General features: G+C 41.1%; 1 protein-coding gene across 3 annotated transcripts in view; it reads right to left on the minus strand.

Moving 5' to 3' along the window:
- LNX1 (ligand of numb-protein X 1) overlaps nucleotides 1–23,864 on the minus strand; it is a gene marked incomplete at its 5' end in the record, with an annotated part of 137,037 nt that overhangs the window by 11,128 nt on the left and 102,045 nt on the right. For 2 of the 3 annotated variants that reach the window (XM_082838234.1, XM_082838235.1), the window contains 2 exons: nucleotides 248–425; nucleotides 6,698–6,832. In XM_082838234.1, the coding sequence (XP_082694360.1) occupies nucleotides 248–425; nucleotides 6,698–6,832 (313 nt within the window). The remainder of the gene's footprint in view (nucleotides 1–247; nucleotides 426–6,697; nucleotides 6,833–23,864) is intronic. The other variant, XM_082838236.1, reaches the window with a different exon arrangement.

The following is a 23,864-nucleotide window of genomic DNA, read 5'->3' on the forward strand; positions in this document are numbered from 1 at the left end:
CATTGTTTGCAGATACTCACTTTACCAGCAAGCAAGGTGGCCCACATCAACCCACATGAACCAAGAGGGGTGAAACCCGGTCCAGGAACCATACTCAAACCAATCATGGTCAATGGGTCACAGACGCCCTGGCCAGATCACCCTCACATTCTCTTGTTAATTCTGCAAACAGTTACCTAACCCAGTAAGCCACTAATTCCTTTTAACACTCTGCTGCCCCAGTACCTTAAGTCTCTTTACTTTTTACCTGTTTTTATTCTTCCATCTCTGCTTATGACTCCTCCGGGCTCAACACTGATGACATAGATTGGCAAATTCCACTCCCTATGTGATGCTCCCCCTGCAACGGTCATGCCGAGTGATTCACTGGGGTCTTTTTGGACACTTACCACCTTCTCATGACAAGTGACCACAGGGTGGAGGGGCTGAAGGCACAGACAGAAAAACAAACATAGCACGTTTATTCGTAAGTGGCTTTGCATTTCTTACATACAAAAAACTACCAAGATTGCATAAATATATGATGGTGGTTCTTGGTCGTACATAGAGAGGAGGAGGGAGACAGAGGCAGAGAACTCCTCACTTGGTCCTCACTCTCAACAGAGTTACATTGTCCCAAATTCCTTAGGCTGACTCAGAGAAAATTTATATTCCAAATGAGAGAAGTAAAAAATGGGAAGAGGAATAGGTTGGAGACCACTGGAGAAATATTAAGTATACAAAGTGAACTGCACCCAAAATTTTTCAGGTGATCCATTTATTCCTGATACAGTGAGTCAACGTTTCGTAAAACTCTCGTCATGCGTGAATATCAGGAAGTTTTTCTAAGTTACAATGTAACCATATTTAAATTAAATAGTTCCAGTTTAATTTATGCAGGTAATCAATTACAGAAATCCTCAAAGAAAAATAATGAATTTCCTAGATATTATACTCTAAAATCTCACCAATATCTAGGTTTGCCCCAGCTGACAACTTTACTCTTACTTTAGCAGTCCTAAATAATGTGCAGTTATAGCCTTTAATTTTATTACATAAAACATAATATATACATTATATAATACACAATGTAGACCAACTTTTCAAAAGCAAATTAATTGTGATTTGATTCAACAACACTAGATTAAAAACATTGAAGCCACATTCAACATTATCTTGAAGCAATAAGAGTAGGTCAAGGGTACTGCTTTATCAATGAATATGTATCAATATATATTTTTCAAAAAAGTTATTCTCCTTCCTGCTTGGGCAGTGACGTAGGAGACTAGATGGGCATTTGCTCTGCAAATAAATACTTATAACACTTGATCAAACCTCCAAAAGTCTATGGTTCAAAACATAGCTTATAGTTCTATCTAAAGAAAGAAAATTTAAAAACACATCTGACAAAAATAACCAAGCTACAGAACAAAATATAAGTATACTACCTTTCATTTTAAAAAAAAAAAAAGGAGGGAAATAAGAAATTGTACTGATACTTGCATTTTCATAAAGAAATTCCGGAAGAAAAAGTGGCTTCGTGGGGGTGGAGGGGGAAACTGGGCAGATCAGGGAAGGGTGAGAAACTTAATATATACTTGCCATTTTTTGAACCCTGTGAATATATTATCTATGCAACAAATCAAATGAATTATAATCAAACTTCTGTAAATTTGATGGTTGACATCATACAGAACTAATGCTTGCATGTACAGAATCAATTTTTAATGCTTCATTATGAAGCAAGATAAGCCTAGGATTTTTGTGCATTTATTATCTGATGATTTCCTATGGTTTTAAATAGCCCACGTCTGTTTTAATGGCCTTATTGTATACAGTAATGCCCTGTGACTGTATCCCTAGCCCTGAACATTGTGTTTAACACATTGATGATGATAAGTACATGTTTGTCGAATAAATGGATGGATGAATTGCAAATTGCCACATTGTTTTTGATAGTAATAGAATAATAAATTGGAAATTAAGATTATAGCAAGGTATATGTTACAATTAGTACTTGTAAGGTCTGGGTTGTGTTTATATAAACCTTAGAACTTTGAAGTGCCCGGTAGAGATTGGTTGTCAGATGAGGACTGTAAAACTGAAATGGGGCTTTCTTCAGAGAAAAGTTTCAAGACAAGACAAGCAAGTAACAGTATGAACATAGTGGTCCTAGCATTCCAGCTGAGGCAAAGGAGTAGACTTGGAGAGGATCTCAAGATCTGTCCTTAGTACATGACTTTTCCTTTTTAAAAAGCAATTAGATTCAGAATGTCTCTTCCTTTAACCACAAATATCTCTCAAAAGATCTTGGGCTTCCCTGGTGGCGCAGTGGTTGAGAGTTCGCCTGCCGATGCAGGGGACACGGGTTCGTGCCCCGGTCCGGGAAGATCCCACATGCCGCGGAGCGGCTGGGCCGTGAACCATGGCCGCTGAGCCTGCGCGGCCGGAGCCTGTGCTCTGCAACGGGAGATGCCACAACAGTTAAAAAAAAAAAAAAAAAAAAAAAAAAAAAAGATCCCAGCTTGGAGATGCAGGCAGTTCTGAAATGCCCCCAACTCAGGGCAAAGCTCTAAACCCAGAGACTCCAACAGGCTGCTCTGCTGCTTCAGCTTGTTCCTGGGGATATTCATAAGGCATTTATTCCCTGTGCTCTCAAAGAAGGGCTTAACTCCATTATTTCTAGGGGGCCTGGGGTATTGTAGGGGTAGTTAGTCAATCTCTCAAGGTGATGCCTTATACACATATGGAATGCTCTGGAAAATAAGGACATCTTTTATGATGTAAATACACACACACTTTATCTCTTCTTGAACAGCTGCCTAGTATTTCATTGTGTGAATATGCCATATCCACCATTAGTGACCTTTTGGGTTTTTTACAGTCTTTCACAAAATTAAACAGTGTCACTGTGAATATCCTTAGACACACATATCTTGTGCACTTGTGTAAATATTTCTTCAGGCTAATGTCCTAGAAGTATAACTGCTAAATCAAAGAGCCTGAGCATTTAACATTTTGATACATATTGATAAATTACCTTTGAAACAGCTCTATCATTTATAATCTCAACAATACGCTGTGAAAATGCTAATTTCCCACAATTCATCCAGTACTGGGTTTTAGCAATACAGTATTTATAACGTTTACCCAGGTGAAAAAAATTCCAATAATTTAATTGCCTTTCTAGTAGAAAGTTTGAACATCGGTTGTTGCTATTTGGGTTCTATATAATTTTTTTAATTAATTAATTAATTAATTTTTGGCTGTGTTGGGTCTTCGTTTCTGTGCGAGGGCTTTCTCTAGGTGCGGTGAGCTGGGGCCACTCTTCATCGCGGTGCGCGGACCTCAGTGTCGCGGCCTCTCTTGTTGCAGAGCACAAGCTCCAGACGCGCAGGCTCAGTAGTTGTGGCACAGGGGCCTAGTTGCTCGGCGGCACATGGGATCTTCCCAGACCAGGGCTCGAACCCGTGTCCCCTGCATAGGCAGGCAGATTCTCAACCACTGCGCCACCAGGGAAGCGCTATTTGGGTTCTAATAGTAATAAGCGAGGGATTTTATAACACTGTAATCACTCCAGGTTCCTCTGACTTCATCTATAAAATGGGTCAGAATGCCCACATACGGCAAACCTGTGGCTAAAAGAAATGCAGTTAAATGGAAGATACAGCCTTTATCTGAGGATACTTTGGTTAAAAAAATGTGTTATTAAATTCATGTGAAAGCAGCAAAATGACATATCCTATGAAATATTCCAGAAGTTCCATTGGCTTCTCTCCTGCCACTCCAGTTAATAGGGCGTGTTACTGAGGCCTTAATTATTTTGTCATGAATAAATATTGCCTGAATAATGTACAGACTGGACAGCTACTCCTTTAGGAAAAGAAAAAATTATTTGTTGTTTACTTCCATGTGTCAGGCCAGGAAAACCGAGGCTCACCATTAAAAAAAATTTGATCAATGAATCACAACTGGCAGGAGAAAGATTGAGTGCTGAAACCTAGGATGTCTGACCCTAAATCCTTGCTCTCCCCTGTACACCGCGCTCTGCGTTTAGAGGTACCATTTAAACACGTGATATAAATTACTCTATCAAGTTTCAGGTGATGGTCAGAAAAACACACATGAAAGAATTAATTACCCAATTATTCCAGAAAGAATTTGTCTCACTGAATAGAGAACTCAAACCAACTTTAACGCTGTCAAATAAAATACATGACATATAAGATTTGAATGCTGAAAGCTATGTCCTCCTGGCTGCAGAGATGTGCTGTCTATGCTTTCAGATACAAGTCCCTGGAGACAGAGTCTTTCCATCACACCTCCTCAGTGCTTACCAAGCAGTCTTGCTGCACTGAGCACAGGGATGTTTTGTCGAGCAGGTACAGGCTCAGCTTGAATGTCTGGGCTACCCCAAATCAAGGTGTCCTGTGCCTCTGACAGCCACTAGGTTCCCCACCAGAGAGAGATCCATGTTAGGGACAGAAAAACCCCAGTCATCATCCCTTGACACCCCGAACCCTTCACACCCAGAGTTGCCTAACTTTGGTTGGGAGAAGAAGAGCTACATACGACAGAGATCTTCTTCTCCACCCGTGTTCTGTCCCCACCCCCTTCCCTACTGTGGAGACCTCAGAATATTCCCTAATGTTTCAAAATATAATTTTTTATGACACAGTTCAAACTGATTAAAAAGTATCACGGGCACCTGTATACTCATCATTCAGCTCTTAAAATACGTTATGGAATGTTTGCTTTGGATTTTTAAAAGAAAACATTTCAGACGTATAATAAAAGTATAAAGATGAACATAATGACCTACCCGTGTACTCTGCAACGCAGCATCAGAAATACAGGTTCTGTGTGCAGCTCAAGTCCCTCTGTGATTTTCCTCTGGTCATGCTCCCTTTCCTCTCCCACAGAGGTAACCACACTCCTAAATTTGATGCCTGTCATTCTTTAACTTTTCAATTGGCTAAAAACTTCTCTGTCTCACAAATCTTGGTTTGCCGCCTTTGGTATTTCTTTGAATCATTTAAGCTCCTACTTTCAAAAAGCCATGTTGCTTCCTAAATAAAACTTGAGTAGGATCATAAAAAACTAAATCATCAAATGTCTACGTGTCTTAGTTTAGTTTTAAATATGCCAGTGTGTGTGTGTGTGTGTGTGTGTGTGTGTGTGTGTACATTTCAGAAGGCAGATAGAACTATACATTAAAATGAAAATAATGACAGTTTCCCACTAGGCCAGTCTGTTATATATGTTTTCCAGGAACTGGACACATGACAGGAGGTTGCAGCAAAAATATTTTCAGATGACCTCGGCTGTTTCCACGATTCATGATGGTTAGGCGGAAGGGAATATAAAGCCCACAGTGCTGGTGGAAGCTGCGTTCTTAGCGGTGTAATGAACCAGAATATAATATGGTCTAATTAACTCAACTATAATCGGATTAAAACTTTAATTAATTGAGCTAATAAGCTAGTTTTCCATTAATAAATACCATTGGTTTAATTTAAACACTAATGGTATTTATTAGCCAAAAGACACCAGGGAGTCCTTATCCATAAAAGGTTTTAGCAGGAGGTACTTGGTTTTTCTAGATTGTTTACTGACATAAATAAACCTGACATTTATGGATTTATGGGGCATGGCTGTCTGGCTGGCTGGAGAAAGGAGAGGTGGTATAGCTTTGTAGGCTGTGCAGTTAACAGTATAGAAAGCAGAGGTATTCCAAAATCAAAAATTTGAGTACTGTTTCTGTATCCACTGCTCAAAAACTCAAACTCATGAGTTATTCCAAACTGAAACACAGCCTTATGTAGAATGTAGGCATTCCTTAATCTCTGTTGCAAGAAGAATGGGCTACCTATAAGATTTTAGTGACAAGTGATTTAATGAAACCAGGTCCCAGGAGGAATGATGGCTAGAAACTCATTGCCATCACAACAGGATGCCAAGCTAAGGCTATAGGACACTGAATTTGCACTAAACAAAGTTTGTGCTGCTTAGATCCCCATCCAAATGGGGAGGTTACAGTATTGCCTCTAACAAAAGCCATGACAGAAGGACATATCGCACTGAGTCACCTCACTTAAAGATAGGCTACACTTTGCTGCCCTGAAGGAGGCATTCTGCCTAGAGATGCATTCCGCTTCATCCACAGTGTTTTAAAATTTTTCTGGAATTTAACGCCAGAAGGACATATGCTCTCTGGTTTGTCCCAATCCCACCGCTCCCTAATGTTACATGAACTTCAAGTGTTTTTATTATCTTCCTGGGTCCTTCTTGCAAAAACAAACTTCCTAAAGGGGAATCATTAATTTTCAGGCAGACTGGGAACTTCAAAAACTAGAAACCAAGCAAACCTCTTGCTTCATTTCAAAGTGAATGGGAGCAGTCCTTAAACAAAATGCCTGTTGGAAAAACACGACATCCATCTGGCTTAGGCTAGAAATTAGGTCCCCATATGAGGTCTGGTTTTCAAGATCAGGTTTCAAAACTCTCATGCACCTTCCTCTCTCCTGCTTGGATGAAAGACACCTGTTATCTCACCAGTTCTCAAAGATGGGATTTGGGGCTTTCCATTTTACAAGACAAGTCAAATAGTGTTTAAGTGATGAAGTACAGAGGTGACACTTAAAAATGTTCAAGTATGCAGCCTTCCCAAGAAAGAGCTCTTTGCAGGAGCTGTGGACATACCCTGGCTGGGCCTCACCTTGGGAGTGTTGCTCCTGTCCCCTGGGCCTGGGGACCAGCTGCCGCTGCTGTTCCAGCCAGCTTCCTGAAAGATGTCAGGACTCCGCTGCCGATGCTGGCGGGACACGACGAGGTGAATGCGCCTTTCACTGGCCTGTGTGATAAGACACAGGTGTTAGCCACTCTGAGCTTCCATTCAAAGCACCCAGCACCAGTGGCTTACCAAGATATGAGTTTGGTTTTACTTTTATGAAAAGAAACTATTTCTAGTATTTTCCATGGCCATGCCCGCTTTGTAATTTAGCAAGAACTTGAGTTATTTCCTTTATCCCTAAATCGGGTAATGAACGTCGCTTCAAGGGAAAAACTAGGGAAGGTTTGACTCATTCAACAGTCTTTGAAAAGACACTGTTGGACGTCGCTAATTTATGTTTAATGAATGGGCACCACTGCACACAAGCCATGTCTGTAGGACTTTCCAGCTAGAACAGAATGTACAGCGTAAAGCGGTAGCCCAGCCCCAATCCCAGATCAAAGGTCTAAGACACAGGTAAACAATAAAGAAAAAGAAATGGAGTTGGTGGCAGCAACACCACCACTGCAGGAAGAGGAATCCTGTGTCTGACAGTTTCAAACATTTGGGCATTGGAAAGGATGAGCGTTTCAGAAATCTGAGGATGACGGCAGGTTATAATGCAGCCTGATTAAACGCCTTTCCCTTGATCCTTTTTTATGTGACAGCCGCTAATTGTGATGACTAGTCCTCTCTGCTATGTACCCTGACACTTGGACAGAGCATTGCAAATAGCAAATGCACTGATTATTAGGAAGGTTCATTCCACACCATAAATTGACCTGTTGGCTCTCTGCCACAGGTGAGTTTCACTTGTGTCTGAGAGTGTGGGTCTTTATTCCAGAACTGCTGACTATTGAGGTTCCAGATCTGCAGGCCAGACAGACCAGGCCTTGGACCTGTGAAACGTCCAGAACAAGGCTCCCTGATGGTCCAAGATGAAGTATAGTCTGCTGACCTCCCTGTCACCTGAGTAAAAGCTGACCGTGGCTAAGTCATGACTAGATTTGATTAGAAACCAGGAAAGGCTAGGTTTGAGGACAAGGAAGGCGGAGAAGAGAGGAATAAGTTCTAGGCGTTCCCCTCTACATCTCATCCCCAGACGGCTCCGCATCACAGCACAGATGGACAGTGGCCTGCCTGCCCTCTTGCTTCACACCATGGACAAGTCAGGTCGTGAAAGGAGGCCATGGAAAGTCCACGCTCTCCTCCATGGGCTCAGACAATGGGAGTGGCGATATTCGCTTCCTGCCTCTCTGCAGCTTCCCTCTCATGACCCATAACTCACTCCCACTCTCCGGAACAGGGACCTTGTCTTAAAACCGTAAGCAATAAGAACCCACCAATAGATCAAATCCCCACAGTTGTCCAGCCCAAACCTTCATGACTTTACATTCTTATATTAATGTCTCTTCTCGGCGATCTCTTGAAGAAGCTTAGGGGTCATCAGTTGGGTGGCTATACATGAGATGAACGTTTAAAAACACCTGCTGATGTGCAGTGTCTATTGTAAACATCATGGTGGATGGTGGGCCAGGAGGGTTGACTCATTTCACATAAACGTAGGAAACCCTACAAAGAAAGTCTAAGTCCTTCACTCACTCTCCTTCACATCATCACCTCTGCTGCCCTGCCCAGTCATCACTTACATACCTTTCCTCTGCTCACTTGCCTACTTTGAATTCCCTGGTGTCTCTCATCATATATAAAGCCTGTGTCACAACAGGATAAAAATAACAAGCCCAGGAAACAATAATGAAGTAAGCTGACATGAAGAACTATGGTATTAACCAACTAAACTGAGTTCTTGGAAGAATATTTTGTAATAACTGTCTCTTTCTTTATACCATAGGCCTCACTTATCCAAATGAGGTTATCTCATTTGGACCTTTCTGAAGGAAAAATTACTAAAAGATAAGAAGTGGCAAACATTCAAGTCAAAACTTCAACTGCTGAGCCCAGATGCGCTCCTTATCTTCAGGGAAACTCCAACGTTTTGAAGGATCTCAGTGGTGGCGGTGGGTTTGTGTCCAGGCCCACACGTTGTACCATGTTAATTCAGGACCAGCAGCAGTGGCAGGCCCAACCAGCTCATGATAAGTGAGAAAATCTGAGACTTTTACATACTGAATCAACTCGCTACGCAAAATCCCAAATGCCAAGAAGTAGCCTAAGAGCTATTTAATTCACGTTTTCCAGCACGAATTTCTCACTGGATTTTCAAATGCCGACTTTGGCGGGAATACACCCCAATAAATAGCCCGGGTATCAACTTACCTGGAAACAAATTCCCTGCAAGGCTGGATCTCCAGCTCTTACCAGCCACCTTATAAATTGCTCTCAGAGAGATTCTATTTGATGCTTTCTTACCAAGCATTTGAAGTTGAAGGTGGAAAATGGGCTAATGTGTTTATCCTGGCTCTAATTCTCAGCAATAGCTGGATTCAGTGTCAAGAAATGGCCCTTAGCACCAGATAGCCTTTCCTTCCACTGGTGTGAATGTGGGGTGAGTGTGAGAAGAGGGGAGTCACAGAAAGACTGAATGAAGGAGAGAATGGCACGAACTTGTTTATTTCGTACTCACATAATCTGTGCCAGGAAGATGGGGGCAGCAGGCCTGTCATTTAAATAACAAACCTCGGGACTTCCCTGACTGTCCAGTGGTAAAGAATCCGCCTTCCAGTGCAAGGGACACAGGTTCTAGCCCTGGTCGGGGAACTAAGATCCCACACGCCATGGGGCACCTAAGCCCGCAGGCCACTACTACTGAGCTCGCGTGCCTCAACTAGAGAGCCTGTGTGCTGCCAACTGCAGAGCCCACGCGCTCTGGAGCCCATGTGCCACAACTGCAGAGTCCAAGTGTTCTAGAGCCCACATACCACAACTAGAGAAGAGAAAACCCACACGCCACAACTAGAGAGAAGCCCGGGCGCTGCAACAAAAGATTCTGCATGCCTCAGTGAAGATCCCGCATGGCGCAACTAAGACCGACGCAGCCAAAAAATAAACAAAAAAAAATAAATTAAAAAAAAATAACAGACACTCAAAGGAAGAGGGAGCACAGCATCTTTCTTGCATTTCTTGGGATGCTGTAATTTGGGCAAAAGGACTGTTTAACAATTGTGACTCTTTCAAGTGGCAGACCAGGCTAGAGGTAAATCCTTTTTACTTTTTCCTCTCCTCTCTTCTCTTCTCTCCCTTAAACATTCTAGATCTAGACAAATTCTGGACACAGTGGTTACCAGTTGCACAGCCTGGCTGCTGTATCATTTTCTTTCTACTCTAAGAGCCCAAGCATTAACTCCCTCTTCTCCTTTCCTTGGCTAGGGGGAAGGGATTCTGATGGCCTCTATGTTCTCCCCTGTGGACCTCCGCTTGTTGGCAGGTCTCTTCTACAAACATTCTGTCCCTGTGGCTGACAGGTGCCTGCTCTGGACCAGCCACTGCACTAAGAGCCTTGGGAACATGGCTCCTGCCCTCAGAGAGCTTGTCCTACTTCAGGGAGAGTCAGAAGCAGGGGCCAGGAAAGAGAGATGGGTAGCACACAAAGGAGTCTCCTGAGGTGGGACCAATTGCTTCTAGCTGAAAAAAAACAGGACAAATCTCACATTCAGAGAAAACCAGAGGGCTAAAACAGAGTAGCATTTCTCATGGAAAGGCTTGTCTTTGTTTTGTTTGATGACTTTCTCTCTGAGCTTTTGAGATTTGACTCAAAACTGCCTATATTGTTTATACGATGGGAGTAAGCAGAGGTCACGGAAGGCAGCCATAGGCCGGCAGCCTCATTTATATTTAGCCCATTTCAAAATAATACGATCCCATCTCTTACAGCTGGAAGGAAGAGTCTGAGAGCGCTACACTAATGCCTCACAGGGCAAGCATCTTCCATCGCGTTCACCTTGGAAATGGCTCTTTTCTCTACAAAATCCACTATGGTTCATAAGAACTGCAGGATAGCAACACGGACCAGAAGCTTCACAGAGAGATGGAAATCAAAGATGCCACTGCACAAGGGGCCAGGAGAGGCATTTTGCAGAGCTGTGAGCCCAGTGAGACTTTGTACTGACCCAGTGTTGCATGGGCCCATGCGGTGGCTGTTTAGCCAGTAATAACTAGGGCAGAGTAAGAGTTGATAGAGTACCTGTACTTCAAGGTGTGACGTAGCCAAAGGCTCTACCTATTCATTTGCGGAGGAAGATTGGAGTCAAACCAAATGTACTCTAGCATTTGCTGCTTTTTAACCACATGCATATATATATATATATATATATATATATATGCATATGCTTAAAAAAAACATTTGGTAAACTGTAATTCATGTGGGTTTGGTCACTCATTGATATATTAGCTTCATAAAATATCCAGTTAAGAGCTACCACACTCGTGCCCCCTCAGTGCCACAGGGTATAGTTCTACACAAACACATAAAATAGAGGACTCCAAACTGACAGTTGGGCATTGAGATTGTGCTGCCCTCAGCAGACAGACCATGTACACGGCCCCCTTTATGACATAGTATAGACCCACTTGACTGGAGGTCCCTCTTCTTACAGAGATAAGAGCTGTAGTTGGATTTATAATAATAAGCTATTTACAGAGTTCGTCTCTACTTAGTGCTCCAGCCATTAGCATCAGAGGTCTTTTTTTTTTTTTTTACAAATAATTATAGTTTTATTTTTTATTTCCAAAGATACTGTAGTATATAATAGAATGTTACATGTCACGTGCAAGATGCAATAACTCTTCCTATCCCTTCAAAGGAATATCCCAGCCATAGGTCACTCTGTGGGAAGACTGAAAAAATTTGCTGCTATGTAACTCTTCCCATGGCATTATAGTTTCTATCCTCAAGAGGTCATAGACTCCACTGTATTTGATAGAATCTGGGTCTAAGACTGGCTCAGGTCTGGAATCTGAGAGAGGGATTGTGATTTTTCAATACTAGCTATAAGCCAAGAGAATTAACTGTTAAACTATGAAAAGCAGTAAGAGTTTGGTTATTTTACTGAATAAAACACCAACACTAACAATCAGCGATTTTCTTATATATCTTTTTTTCAAGGTAACAGTAGTGTTTTTTTTAATTACACACATCTATAAACCTAATAAATAGATTTTCTCTATTTTCTTTTTATACAGCAGGTTCTTATTAGCCATCCATTTTATACACATCAGTGTATACACGTCAATCCCAATCTCCCAACTCATACCACCACCACAATCCCTCCCCCAACCCGCCGCTTTCCCCCTTGGTGTCCATACGTTTGTTCTCTACATCTGTGTCTCGATTTCTGCCCTGCAAACGGGTTCATCTGTACAATTTTTCTAGGTTCCACATATATGTGTTAATATATGATATTTGTTTTTTTCTGACTTACTTCACTCTGTATAACAGTCTCTAGATCCATCCACATCTCAACAAATGACCCAATTTCGTTCCTTTTTATGGCTGAGTAATATTCCATTGCATATATGTACCACATCTTCTTTACATATTTGTCTGTCGCTGGGCATTTAGGTTGCTTCCATGACCTGGCTATTGTAAGTAGTGCTGCAATGAACATTGGGGTGCATGTGTCTTTTTGAATTGTGGTTTTCTCTGGGTATATGCCCAGTAGTGGGATTGCTAGACCATATGGTAATTCTATTTTTAGTTCTTAAAGGAACCTCCATACTGTTCTCCATAGTGGCTGAATCAGTTTACATTCCCACCAACAGTGCAAGAGGGTTCCCTTTTCTCCACACCCTCTCCAGCAGTCATTGTTTGTAGATTTTCTGATGGTGCCCATTCTAACTGGTTTTGATTTGAATTTCTCTAATAATTAGTGATGTTGAGCAGCTTTTCATGTGCATCTTGGCCATCTGTATGTCTTCTTTGGAGAAATGTCTATTTAGGTCTTCTGCCCATTTTTGGATTGGGTGGTTTGTTTTTTTAATATTGAGCTGTATGAGCTGTTTATATATTTTGGAGATAAATCCTATGTCTGTTGATTCGTTTGCAAATATTTTCTCCCATTCTGAGGGTTGTCTTTTCATCTTGTTTATGGTTTCCTTTGCTGTGCAAAAGCTTTGAAGTTTCATTAGGTCCCATTTGTTTATTTTTGTTTCTATTTCCATTACTCAAGGAGGTGGATCAACATAGAGCTTGCTTTATGTCAAAGAGTGTTCTTCCTATGTCTTCCTCTAAGAGTTTTATAGTGTCCCGTCTTACATTTAGGTCTCTAATCCATTTTGAGTTTATTTTTGTGTATGGTGTTAGGGAGTGTTCTAATTTCTTTCTTTTATATGTAGTTGTCCAGTTTTCCCAGCACCACTTATTGAAGAGGCTGTCTTTTCTTCATTGTATATCCTTGCCTCCTTTGTCATAGATTAGTTGACCATAGGTGTGTGGGTTTACCTCTGGGCTTTCTATCTTGTTTCATTGAGCTATGTTTCTGTTTTTGTGCCGGTACCATATTGTCTTGATTACTGTAGCTTTGTAGTATAGTCTGATGTCAGGGAGTCTGATTCCTCCAGCTCCATTTTTTTCCCTCAAGACTGCTTTGGCTATTCGGCGTCTTTTGTGTCTCCATACAAATTTAAAGATTTTTTGTTCTAGTTCCATAAAAAATGCCATTGGTAATTTGATAAGGATTGCATTGAATCTGTAGATTGCTTTGGGTAGTATAGTCATTTTCACAATATTGATTCTTCCAATCCAAGAACATGCTATATCTCTCTATCTGTTGGTATCATCTTTAATTTCTTTCATCAGTGCCTTATAGTTTTCTGCATACAGGTCTTTTGTCTCCTTAGGTAGGTTTATTCCTAGGTATTTTATTCTTTTTGTTGCAGTGGTAAATGGGAGTGTTTCCTTAATTTCTTTCAGATTTTTCATCATTAGTGTATAGGAATGCAAGAGATTTCTGTGCATTAAGTTTGTATCCTGCAACTTTACCAAATTCATTGATTAGCTCTAGTAGTTTTCTGGTGGCATCTTTAGGATTCTCTATGTATAGTATCATGTCATCTGCAAACAGTGACAGTTTTACTTCTTCTTTTCCCATCTGTATTCTTTTTATCTCTTTTTCTTCTCTGATTGCCATGGCTAGGACTTCCCAAACTATGTTGAATAATAGCAGTGACAGTGGACATCCTTGTCTTGTTCCTGATCTTAGAGGAAATGCTTTCATGTTTTCACCATTGAGAATGATGTTTGCTGTGGGTCTGTCATATATGGCCTTTATTATGTTGAGGTAGGTTCCCTCTATGCTCACTTTCTGGAGAGTTTTTTTTTTTTTTTCGGTACGCGGGCCTCTCACTGTTGTGGCCTCTTCCGTTGCGGAGCACAGGCTCTGGACGCTCAGGCTCAGTGGCCATCGCTCACAGGCCTAGCCACTCCGCGGCATGTGGGATCTTCCCGGACCGGGGCACGAACCCGTGTCCCCTGCATCGGCAGGCGGACTCTCAACCACTGCGCCATCAGGGAAGCTCTTCTGGAGAGTTTTTTTTTTTTTATCAAAAATGGGTGTTGAATTTTGTCCAAAGTTTTTCTGCATCTATTGAGATGATCATATGGTTTTTATTCTTCAATTTGTTACTATGGTGTATCACATTGATAGATGTGCATATACTGAAGAATCCTTGCATCCCTGGGATAAATCCCACTTGATCATAGTATATGGTACTTTTAATGTGTTGTTGGATTCTGTTTGCCAGTATTTTGTTGAGGATTTTTGCATCTATATTCATCAGTGATATTGGGCTGTAATTTTCTTTTTTTGTAGTATCTTTAGTTTTCGTATCAGGCTGATGGTGGCCTAATAGAATGAGTTTGGGAGTGTTCCTTCCTCTGCAATGTTTTGGAAGAGTTTGAGAAGGATGTGTGTTAGCTCTTCTCTAAATGTTTGATAGAATTCACCTGTGAAGCCATCTGGTACTGGACTTTTGTTTGTTGGAAGATTTTTAATCACAGTTTCACTTTCATTTCTTATGATTGGTCTGTTCATATTTTCTATTTCATCCTGGTTCAGTCTTGGAATGTTATACCTTTCTAAGAATTTGTCCATTTCTTCCAAGTTGTCCATTTTACTGGCATACAGTTGCTTGTAGTAGTCTCTTAGGATGCTTTGTATTTCTGCTGTGTCTGTTGTAAATTCTTCTTTTCCATTTCTCATTTTATTGATTTGAGTCTGCTCCCTCTTTTTGTTGATGAGTCTGGCTAATGGTTTATCAATTTTGTTTATCTTCTCATAGAACCAGCTTTTAGTTTTACTGATCTTTGCTATTGTTTTCTTTGTTTCTATTTCATTTATTTCTGCTCTGATCTTTATGATTTCTTATCTTCTGCTAACTTTGGGTTTTGTTTGTTTTTCTTTCTCTAGTTCCTTTAGGTGTAAGGTTAGATTATTTATTTGAGATTTTTCTTGCTTCTTGAGGTAGGCTTGTATAGCTATAAACTTCCCTCTTAGAACTGCTTTTGCTGCATCCCATAGGTTTTGGATTGTTGTGTTTTCATTGTCAGTTGTCTCTAGGTATGTTTTGATTTCCTCTTTGATTTCTTCAGTGATCTCTTGGTTATTTAGTAACATAGTGTTCAGCCTCCATGTGTTTGTGTTTTTTACGTTTTTTCCCTGTAATTCATTTCTAATCTCATAGCATAGTGGTCAGAAAAGTTGCTTGATATGATTTCGATTTTCTGAAATTTACTGAGGCTTCATTTGTGACCCAAGATGTGATCTATCCTGGAGAATGTTCCATGCACACTTAAGAAAGTGTAATCTGCTGTTTTTTGGATGCAATGTCCTATAAATATCAATTAAATCTATCTGGTCTATTGTGTCATTTAAAGCTTCTGTTTCCTTATTTATTTTCATTTTGGATGATCTGTCCATTGGTGTAAGTGAGGTGTTAAAGTCCCCCACTATTATTGTGTTACTGTCGATTTCCTCTTTTATAGCTGTTAGCAGTTGCCTTATATATTGAGGTGCTCCTATGTTGGGTGCATATATACTTATAATTGTTATATCTTCTACTTGGATTGATCCCTTGATCATTATGTAGTGTCCTTCCTTGTCTCTTGTAATAGTCTTTGTTTTAAAGTCTATTTTCTCTGATATGAGTACTGCTACTCCAGCTTTCTTTTGATTACCATTTGCATGCAATATCTTTTTCTAGCCCCTCACTTTCTGTCTGTACGTGTCCCTAGGTCTGAAGTGGGTCTCTTGTTGACAGCATATATATGGGTCTTGTTTTTGTATCCATTCAGCAAGCCTGTGTCTTTTGTTTGGAGCATTTAATCCATTCATGTTTAAGGTAATTATCGATATGTATGTTCCTATGACCATTTTCTTAACTGTTTTGGGTTTTTGTAGGTCCTTTTATTCTCTTGTGTTTCCCACTTAGAGAAGTTCCTTTAGCATTTGTTGTACAGCTGGTTTGGTGGTGCTGAATTCTCTTAGCTTTTGCTTGTCTGTAAAGCTTTTGATTTCTCCATCGAATCTGAATGAGATTCTTGCCGGGTAGAGTAATCTTGGTTGTAGGTTCTTCCCTTTCAGCACTTTAAGTATATCGTGCCACTCCCTTCTGGATTGTAGTGTTTCTGCTGAGAAATCAGCTGTTAACCTTATGGCAGTTCCCTTTTATGTTATTTGTCATTTTTCCCTTACTGTTTTCAATAATTTTTGTTTGCCTTTAATTTTTGCCAATTTGATGACTATGTGTCTTGGCGTGTTTCTCCTTGGGTTTATCCTGTACAGGACTTGCTGTACTTCTTGGACTTGGGTGGCTATTTCCTTTCCCATGTTAGGGAAGTGTTCAACTATAATCTCTTCAAATATTTTCTCAGCTCCTTTTTCTCTCTCTCTTCTCCTTCTGGGACAACTATAATGTGAATGTTGGTGCGTTTAAAGTTGTCCCAGAGGTCTCTTAGGCTGTCTTCGTTTCTTTTCATTCTTTTTTCTTTATTCTGTTCCGCAGCAGTGAATTCCACCATTCTGTCTTCCACGTCACTTATCCATTCTTCTGCCTCAGTTATTCTGCTATTGATTCCTTCTAGTGTAATTTTCATTTCAGTTATTGTATTGTTCATCTCTGTTCTTTAATTCTTCTAGGTCTTTGTTAAACATTTCTTGCATCTTCTCGATCTTTGCCTCCATTCTTTTTCCGAGGTCGTGGATCATCTTCACTATCATTATTCTGAATTCTTTTTCTGGAAGGTTGCCTATCTCCACTTCATTTAGTTGTTTTTCTGGGGTTTTATCTTGTTTCTTCATCTGGCACATAGCCCTCTGCCTTTTCATCTTGTCTATCTTTCTGTGAATGTGGTTTTTGTTCCACAGGCTGCAGGACTGTAGTTCTTCTTGCTTCTGCTGTCTGCCCTCTGGTGGATGAGGCTACCTAAGAGGCTTGTGCAGGTTTCCTGATGGGAGGGACTGGTGGTGGGCAGAGCTCAGTAAAACTTTAATCCACTTGACTGCTGATGGGTGGGGCTGGGTTCCCTCCCTATTGGTTGTTTGGCCTGAGGCAACCCATCACTGGAGCCTACCTGGGCTCTTTGGTGAGGCTAATGGTAGACTCTGGGAGGGCTCACGCCAAGGAGTACTTCCCAGAACTTCTGCTGCCAGTGTCCTTGTCTGCATGGTGAGCCACAGCCACCCCCTGCCTCTGCAGGAGACCCTCCAACACTAGCAGGTAGGTCTGGTTCAGTCTCCCCTGGGGTCACTGCTCCTTCCGCTGGGTCCCGACACACACACTACTTTGTGTGTACCCTCCAAGAGTGGAGTCTCTGTTTCCCCCAGTCTTGTCGAAGTCCTGCAATCAAATCCTACTAGCCTTCAAAGTCTGATTCTCTAGGAATTTCTCCTCCCATGCTGGACCCCCAGGTTGGGAAGCCTGACGTGGGGCTCAGAACCTTCACTCCAGTGGGTGGACTTCTGTGGTATAAGTGTTCTCCAGTCTGTGAGTCACCCACCCAGCAGTTATGGGATTTGATTTTGCTGTGATTGCAAAATCACCCCTCCTACTGTCTCATTGTGGCTTCTCCTCTGTCTTTGGATGTGGGGTATATTTTTTGGTGAGTTCCAGTGTCTTCCTGTCAATGACTGTCCAGCAGCTAGTTGTGATTCTGGTGTTCTCACAAGAGGGAGTGAGAGCATGTCCTTCTACTCTGCCATCTTGGTTCAGGCCTTAGCATCAGAGGTCTTAATGACCATTTCTTTAAAAAAATTCATCCTGCGTCCGCATTCTCCACTGGTTTCTTTTCCAAGGATCCCAGAGTGAGACAGCCTAGCTTTAATTGTGGGGATGGTTCTTCCTGAAACTTTGGGGGCTGCCCCACTTTAGCTCCCCTTCCAGCTAGGGCTCAAGTATCATTTTCAGTTCATCTATCTTGTGCTCACCAAGCCCCAGGGAACTGTGGAGCACTGGTTGCACACAGCCAGGAAGCCACAGCTACGGAAGAGATGGCAGACATCACCTAATCCAACATTTCCTCTGTAGTTTGTGCTTTAATTCCACTCCAAAATCCTTGCCGTGTTGTCACCCAGCTCATGCTTCAGTGCCTCCAATGACAAGGAACTGTGTCCCAAGGCAGTGCAGCACTAATAAGCAAGTTTTTTAGACAGCACTAATTAGCAAGTTTGTCCTTAGGTTGAGTTTAAGTTTGTCTTTCCCTTGCTTGCCCATTGGTTCTAGTCATGCCCTCTCGGGCAACCCCAAATCAATTTCCATGTGACAAGCCTATTTGAAAATAGCTCTCATTGCCCTCCCTGATCTCTTTTCCTTTCCAGGTCAAGTATTCCTAGTTTCTTCACTATTTAACATGTTTTCAAGTCCCCACAAAAACTTGATGAACTCTTGATGACTTGCTGTAAAAAAGCTGAGTTGGGTGTGCGTATGAGATTTGGAACTAGAAGACAAATCCTGGTCTGACCATCAGAGCAGGGACTTTTTTTGGATGGACCAGCTGCACCTGGGACCTCACTGATGGAGTTCCCATTTTGCCATTTCACTTGTGCACAGGGATTGTCTCTATGTTCTATGGAGCCAAGAACTCCATAGATGTCTGTCTTCATTATTACTGCATAACTGAAAGATGACAGGGAAGCTTCCAAGACGCTGCTGTGAAACACATCACAGCAGTACACGGACCCTACCTGGAAATACAGACAACAGGAGGCATCTGAACAGGGTTACCCACTGATATGCTAGAAAAATAACAAAGTTGTCAGCCATTCCTGTTGACATGGCAACATACTGCACAATGAGGTACAGAAACAAAACCCTTGCCTAACGGTCCTGCCAGTGAGCAAGAGAACATTTGAGAAACAGAAATGTCTCTCACTAAAAGGAAATCCTCCTGCACTGTTGGTGGGAATGTAAGTTGGTGCAGCCACTGTGGAAAACAGTATGGAGGTTCCACAAAAAACTAAAAACAGAATTACCATATGATCCAGTAATCCCACTCCTGGGCATATATCCAGACAAATCTGTAATTCAGAAAGATACATGCACCCCTATGTTCATAGCAGCACTATTCACAATAGCCAAGCCATGGAAGCAACCTAAGGGTCCATTGACAGATGAATGGATAAACAAGATGTGGTATATATATACAATGGAATATTACTCAGCCATAAAAAAGAATGAAATAATGCCATTTGCAGCAACATGGATGGACCTAGAGATTATCATACTAAGTGAAGTCAGACACAGAAAGACAAATATCACATGATATCACTTATATGTGGAATCAAAAATATGACACAAATAACTTATCTACAAAACAGAAACAGACTCACAGACACAGAAAACAGACTTGTGGCTGCCAAGGGGGAGGGGGTACGGGGGAGTTTGGGATTAGCAGATGGAAACTATTATATATAGAATGGATAAACAACAAGGTTCTACTGTATAGCACAGGGAACTATATTCATTAACTTGTGATAAACCATAATGGAAGAGAATACGAATATATATATATATATATATGTATAACTAAATCACTTTGCTGTACAGCAGAAATTAATACAACATTGTAAATCAACTATACTTGAATTAAAAAAGTTAAAAAAAAAAAAAAGTCTCACTAAGCGATAAGTTAGGGCTCCAGAATTACAACTCTAGGATGAGCTGATGGTGTGCTGTTTGTTGCTAGTCCCTATAAAATGAGCTTAGTGAAAGCAAATCTGGTGTGCGTTGACTTGCTCACCACTGAGACTTTAGCACCTGGCATACATAGAGCCTGGCACATTCTGAAAAGAACTGTATCTTCTCTGGAGAGGCAGAAGCTACTTTAGTGAGTTAAGGGTGACCAGAATCTCGCAAAGGAAAAGGGAAATTAAGGAGGGTTTGAGGAAAAGTGCTGAATAGGACCTTAGGATTTGACAAGGGTAGAAAAGAAGATTTGAGACAGCAATTTGATCTATTTTTCCCACTAGACTTTAGCTCCAGGTACATCTTTATGTTCCCAGAAGCATATCTTATAAGTGCTAAGAAATTAACGATGACAGTCTGACTTATACAGGGTCGTACAGATGTCAGTGACAAGCTCAAAATAAGAAATTAATTCCTGAGTAAGCAGAATGACCTAAGTGCTCAAACACCATTTCTTTTACGGTATCTGGAAGTTACTCTGATTCTGTTCCGTGGTAAGAACAGAACAAAATCATGTAGGGGAATATGAGAGTTGGAGAAGGGTAGTGAAGTTTCAAGATCTCCTAATATTTGGAGTGTAGCTGGGCAGGAGATTCACTCATAAAATTCTGAGTCGAAAGGCTGAACAGTTTTGCAAGTCATGCTTTAATCATGAATGCATGGAATTTGGAGCCCTATATAAAAATCATTTGGACTTTAAGAATTCAGCTCAAGAGAATGTTTTTAAAATTAAAAAAAACTGTTTAGTCTTATGTGCATTAAATTTACTACCATACTGCATTAAGAAAATTTGTTTAGATAGGGATTTGGTTTTATATTAGCTGTGCTAGTCTATTAGAAATCACACACACACACACACAGAACTGTCAGGTCTTATTTCTTGGCCATTCTTACTGGCTCCAGGGGACAAAAGTTCTGCCCCAGAACTCATGAGCTGGAATCACGTATTTAGAACAAATGTAGGCAATGGAGTAGTCCATTATTTAATTTCTGGCTCTGTCTAAAGGCCTATCACATTCTTTTAAAAAGTCTGAAGAAGCTGCTTGTCAATTGTTCTTTGGTGAAGTAACTTCTCATTTAAATATTAATTCTTGTGAGGGGAAAAAAAATCACACAGGCCAGTATTAACGAAAACCCATTGTATCACAACCTCTGCGAATGGCTTTGAATTATTTCAACTTCTGCATCAAGTCTGGGAAGCTGGCTAAGAAAAAAAGGCACAAAAAAGAGATACTCAAATTTGAAATCCATCATTGTTTTCTTCATTTATTAACTGTATATATTTGAACTCCTAAATATGAATTCACTGATCCATAACTGCAGGTAGATGAGAGCATCTCAAAACAGGCATAACTCTCAGCAGAAATCATTCTCATATTGAATATTGCGTAGATATATGTGGAACCTCCCAGGTTTGGGATGTTGAAATGTCTTTTTCCCCCCTAGGGTCTCAAACCTTTGGCCCATATATCTTTGTTCTATTATTTTAGGTATGACACCAGACAGTTCAACAACTCTCGTAGAGAGATTTTAGTCAAAAAGCTTAAATTGACAAGGGAGAAATATAAAGTTGTACTAAGTTGCTAAATAAGGCAATTGCCCCATAATTGAAGCTTCTGTCTCCATCGCGTTTGTCTCTGAGAGGAGTGCGACTCTCCATCTGTCTAACTCTGGAGCCTGGCCCTTAGGGCTGCTGCTGAGTGAGCCAAGGTTAGGGCTCCACATATGTAAAGCTGGTCAAAGTTAAGACAGTTGTGGCTTCTCTGTAATAACTTTTCCCCGAAATAATGTAGAAAAAGGCAGAATGTGTGGGACTGTGGGAGAAAACATGACCAAAAGGACATGTTGTTTGGGAATTTCTTTGTAAGGCAAATATGATTCATGCAGTGGACACACAAGGCCAATGCAGCCACAGATTGGTTGGAAATTTGAGTCTCAGCTTTTGAAGGGCACTTAGTTTAATCACCCCAGCTTGGTGTGTGTTATGAGTATCTCATAAATAAAATTCATGCTTGAGATCGCTTAACTGAGTTTGCCCAGCATTCTACCTTTTCCATTTCTTTTCCAACTAGTTTTGCCCAAGCTTGTTTTTTTTTTTTTTTTTCTCCCTCCTCTTCCTCTGCCTATAAAGCACACTGGCTTTGTTTGGTAAGCAGAAGAATTGTTTAGGAAATTCCACTGTTAGGCAAGATTTTATTTCATAAATTAACTTTCTCAGGGAAAAAATAGTTTCCTCTTCTGTTACTAATCTACAAAAGTAGAATGTCATGTGTAATCAAGAGTTTTCCAAGTGACGTGAGGGAGTTTTTCTTTCACCTACTGGGAAGGATAGCTGGCAGATCATCTTCAGAATGTGAGCTGCACTGACTGACCTGCAGAGGGAGTTGACAAGTGTAACAGGGAAAAAAAAACCTGATGATCACCCAAGAGTCTGCTTTTTAAGGAGAAGAAAATCACGCTTAGAGCGCAGTTTCTTCACAAAGAAAAAACCAAGGGCTTTTCCTTTTCCATGGATTAATATTTTCAAAAACATTGTCTATATCCTGTTCTCACCCATTAGCACATACAGGCGACACCACCTGCTCAGTGCTGACTTAATTGTATTTGAGGAGAGGTGGGAATGTATTCCAAGCTCCAAGAGGCCAGGACTGTGTCAGTCTTGTTCACCGTTGTACTACACACCTCTTGGCACTTAGAAGGTGCTCAACCAATAATAACTGAGCAAATTCAAGGCAACAACAAGTAGAGTTCTACCTTGGGGACAAATAATGTAAAACTGGATTTGGTGCTTGTTCTTCAGTAAACGGTTTGACAAAAAATAGCCCTATGAGATGGGATTAATGTGTGAATTATATATAATTATACATTTTTATAATTTGACTAAACTTATTCATTCAAATATTTATTGAGTGCCTATTACTGCCAGGCATATCTCTAAGTGCTTGAGATATAATACTCTACTGTACTATACTATGCTAGATTGGCAGGTAATAATACAATAATTTGTTGGTAGAAGATAAAGAAGATTAGGGACTTCCCTGGTGGTCCAGTGGTTAAGACTTAGTGCTTCCAATGCCGCGGGCAGGGGTTCGATCCCTGGTTGGGGAACTAAGATCTCACAAGCCGTGTGGCATGGCCAAAAAAGGATCACGAAGATTAGGGGATACAGAATTGAGAACTGAGGGTGGGAGATGCCACTTTAAGTGGGATTGTCAGCGAAGGTGTCTCTGAGGAGGTGACATTTCAGGAGAGACCTGAGTGAAGTGTAGGAGTTCTATAGACATTTGTAAGAGTCTTTTGATCAGAGGGACAGCAAGAACACCAGCCTTGAGTTGAGAAAGTTCTTAAAAATATTTGAGGAATAGCAAGAAGGCAGTGTGACTCAGCATGGTTAAACAAGGGGGAGAATACCAGAAATTCTCCCCCATCTGCTTAAGATGAGGTCGCAGAGACAACTAGAGACCAGATTAGCATGGCTTTGCAGGCCACTGTAAGGATTTGGAATTTTAATCTGAGTGCCTTGGGAAGCGTCAGAGAGCTGAGGGCAAGAAAGCGACATGGTGGAATTGACTCTGTAAAGTGGTCATTCTAACTGCTGGGTCGAGAGAGAGGTGAGGAGCATGGAATATGGAAGCAAGGAGACCAGTTAAGAGGTTCTTGCAGTGGCCTAGACCAAAGATAATGGTGGCCTGGCTGATCCAAGCCATGGAGTTGGTGAGAGATGAATTGTAGGCTGGGGATGCAGAAGAGTAACGATTCTTTTTGGTCCAAGTAACCGAGAAAATGGCGGTGCCATTTCTAGAGGTGAGGAAAGACTGAGGGGAAGAGCAGGTTTGGAAAGGGGTGGAGCGGGGAGAAGTCAAGGGTTCACTTTTGGACATTAAATTTGAGATGCCTTTTAGACAGCCACATGGAGATGCCAAGCAGGCAGCTGTCTATGCAAGTGTGGTGTTCAAAGAAGTTGGAGCTGGGCATGTGA

Source organism: Leucopleurus acutus (genome assembly GCF_964270905.1).
Source record: "Leucopleurus acutus genome assembly, chromosome: 4".
NCBI classification, from domain to species: domain Eukaryota; kingdom Metazoa; phylum Chordata; class Mammalia; order Artiodactyla; family Delphinidae; genus Leucopleurus; species Leucopleurus acutus.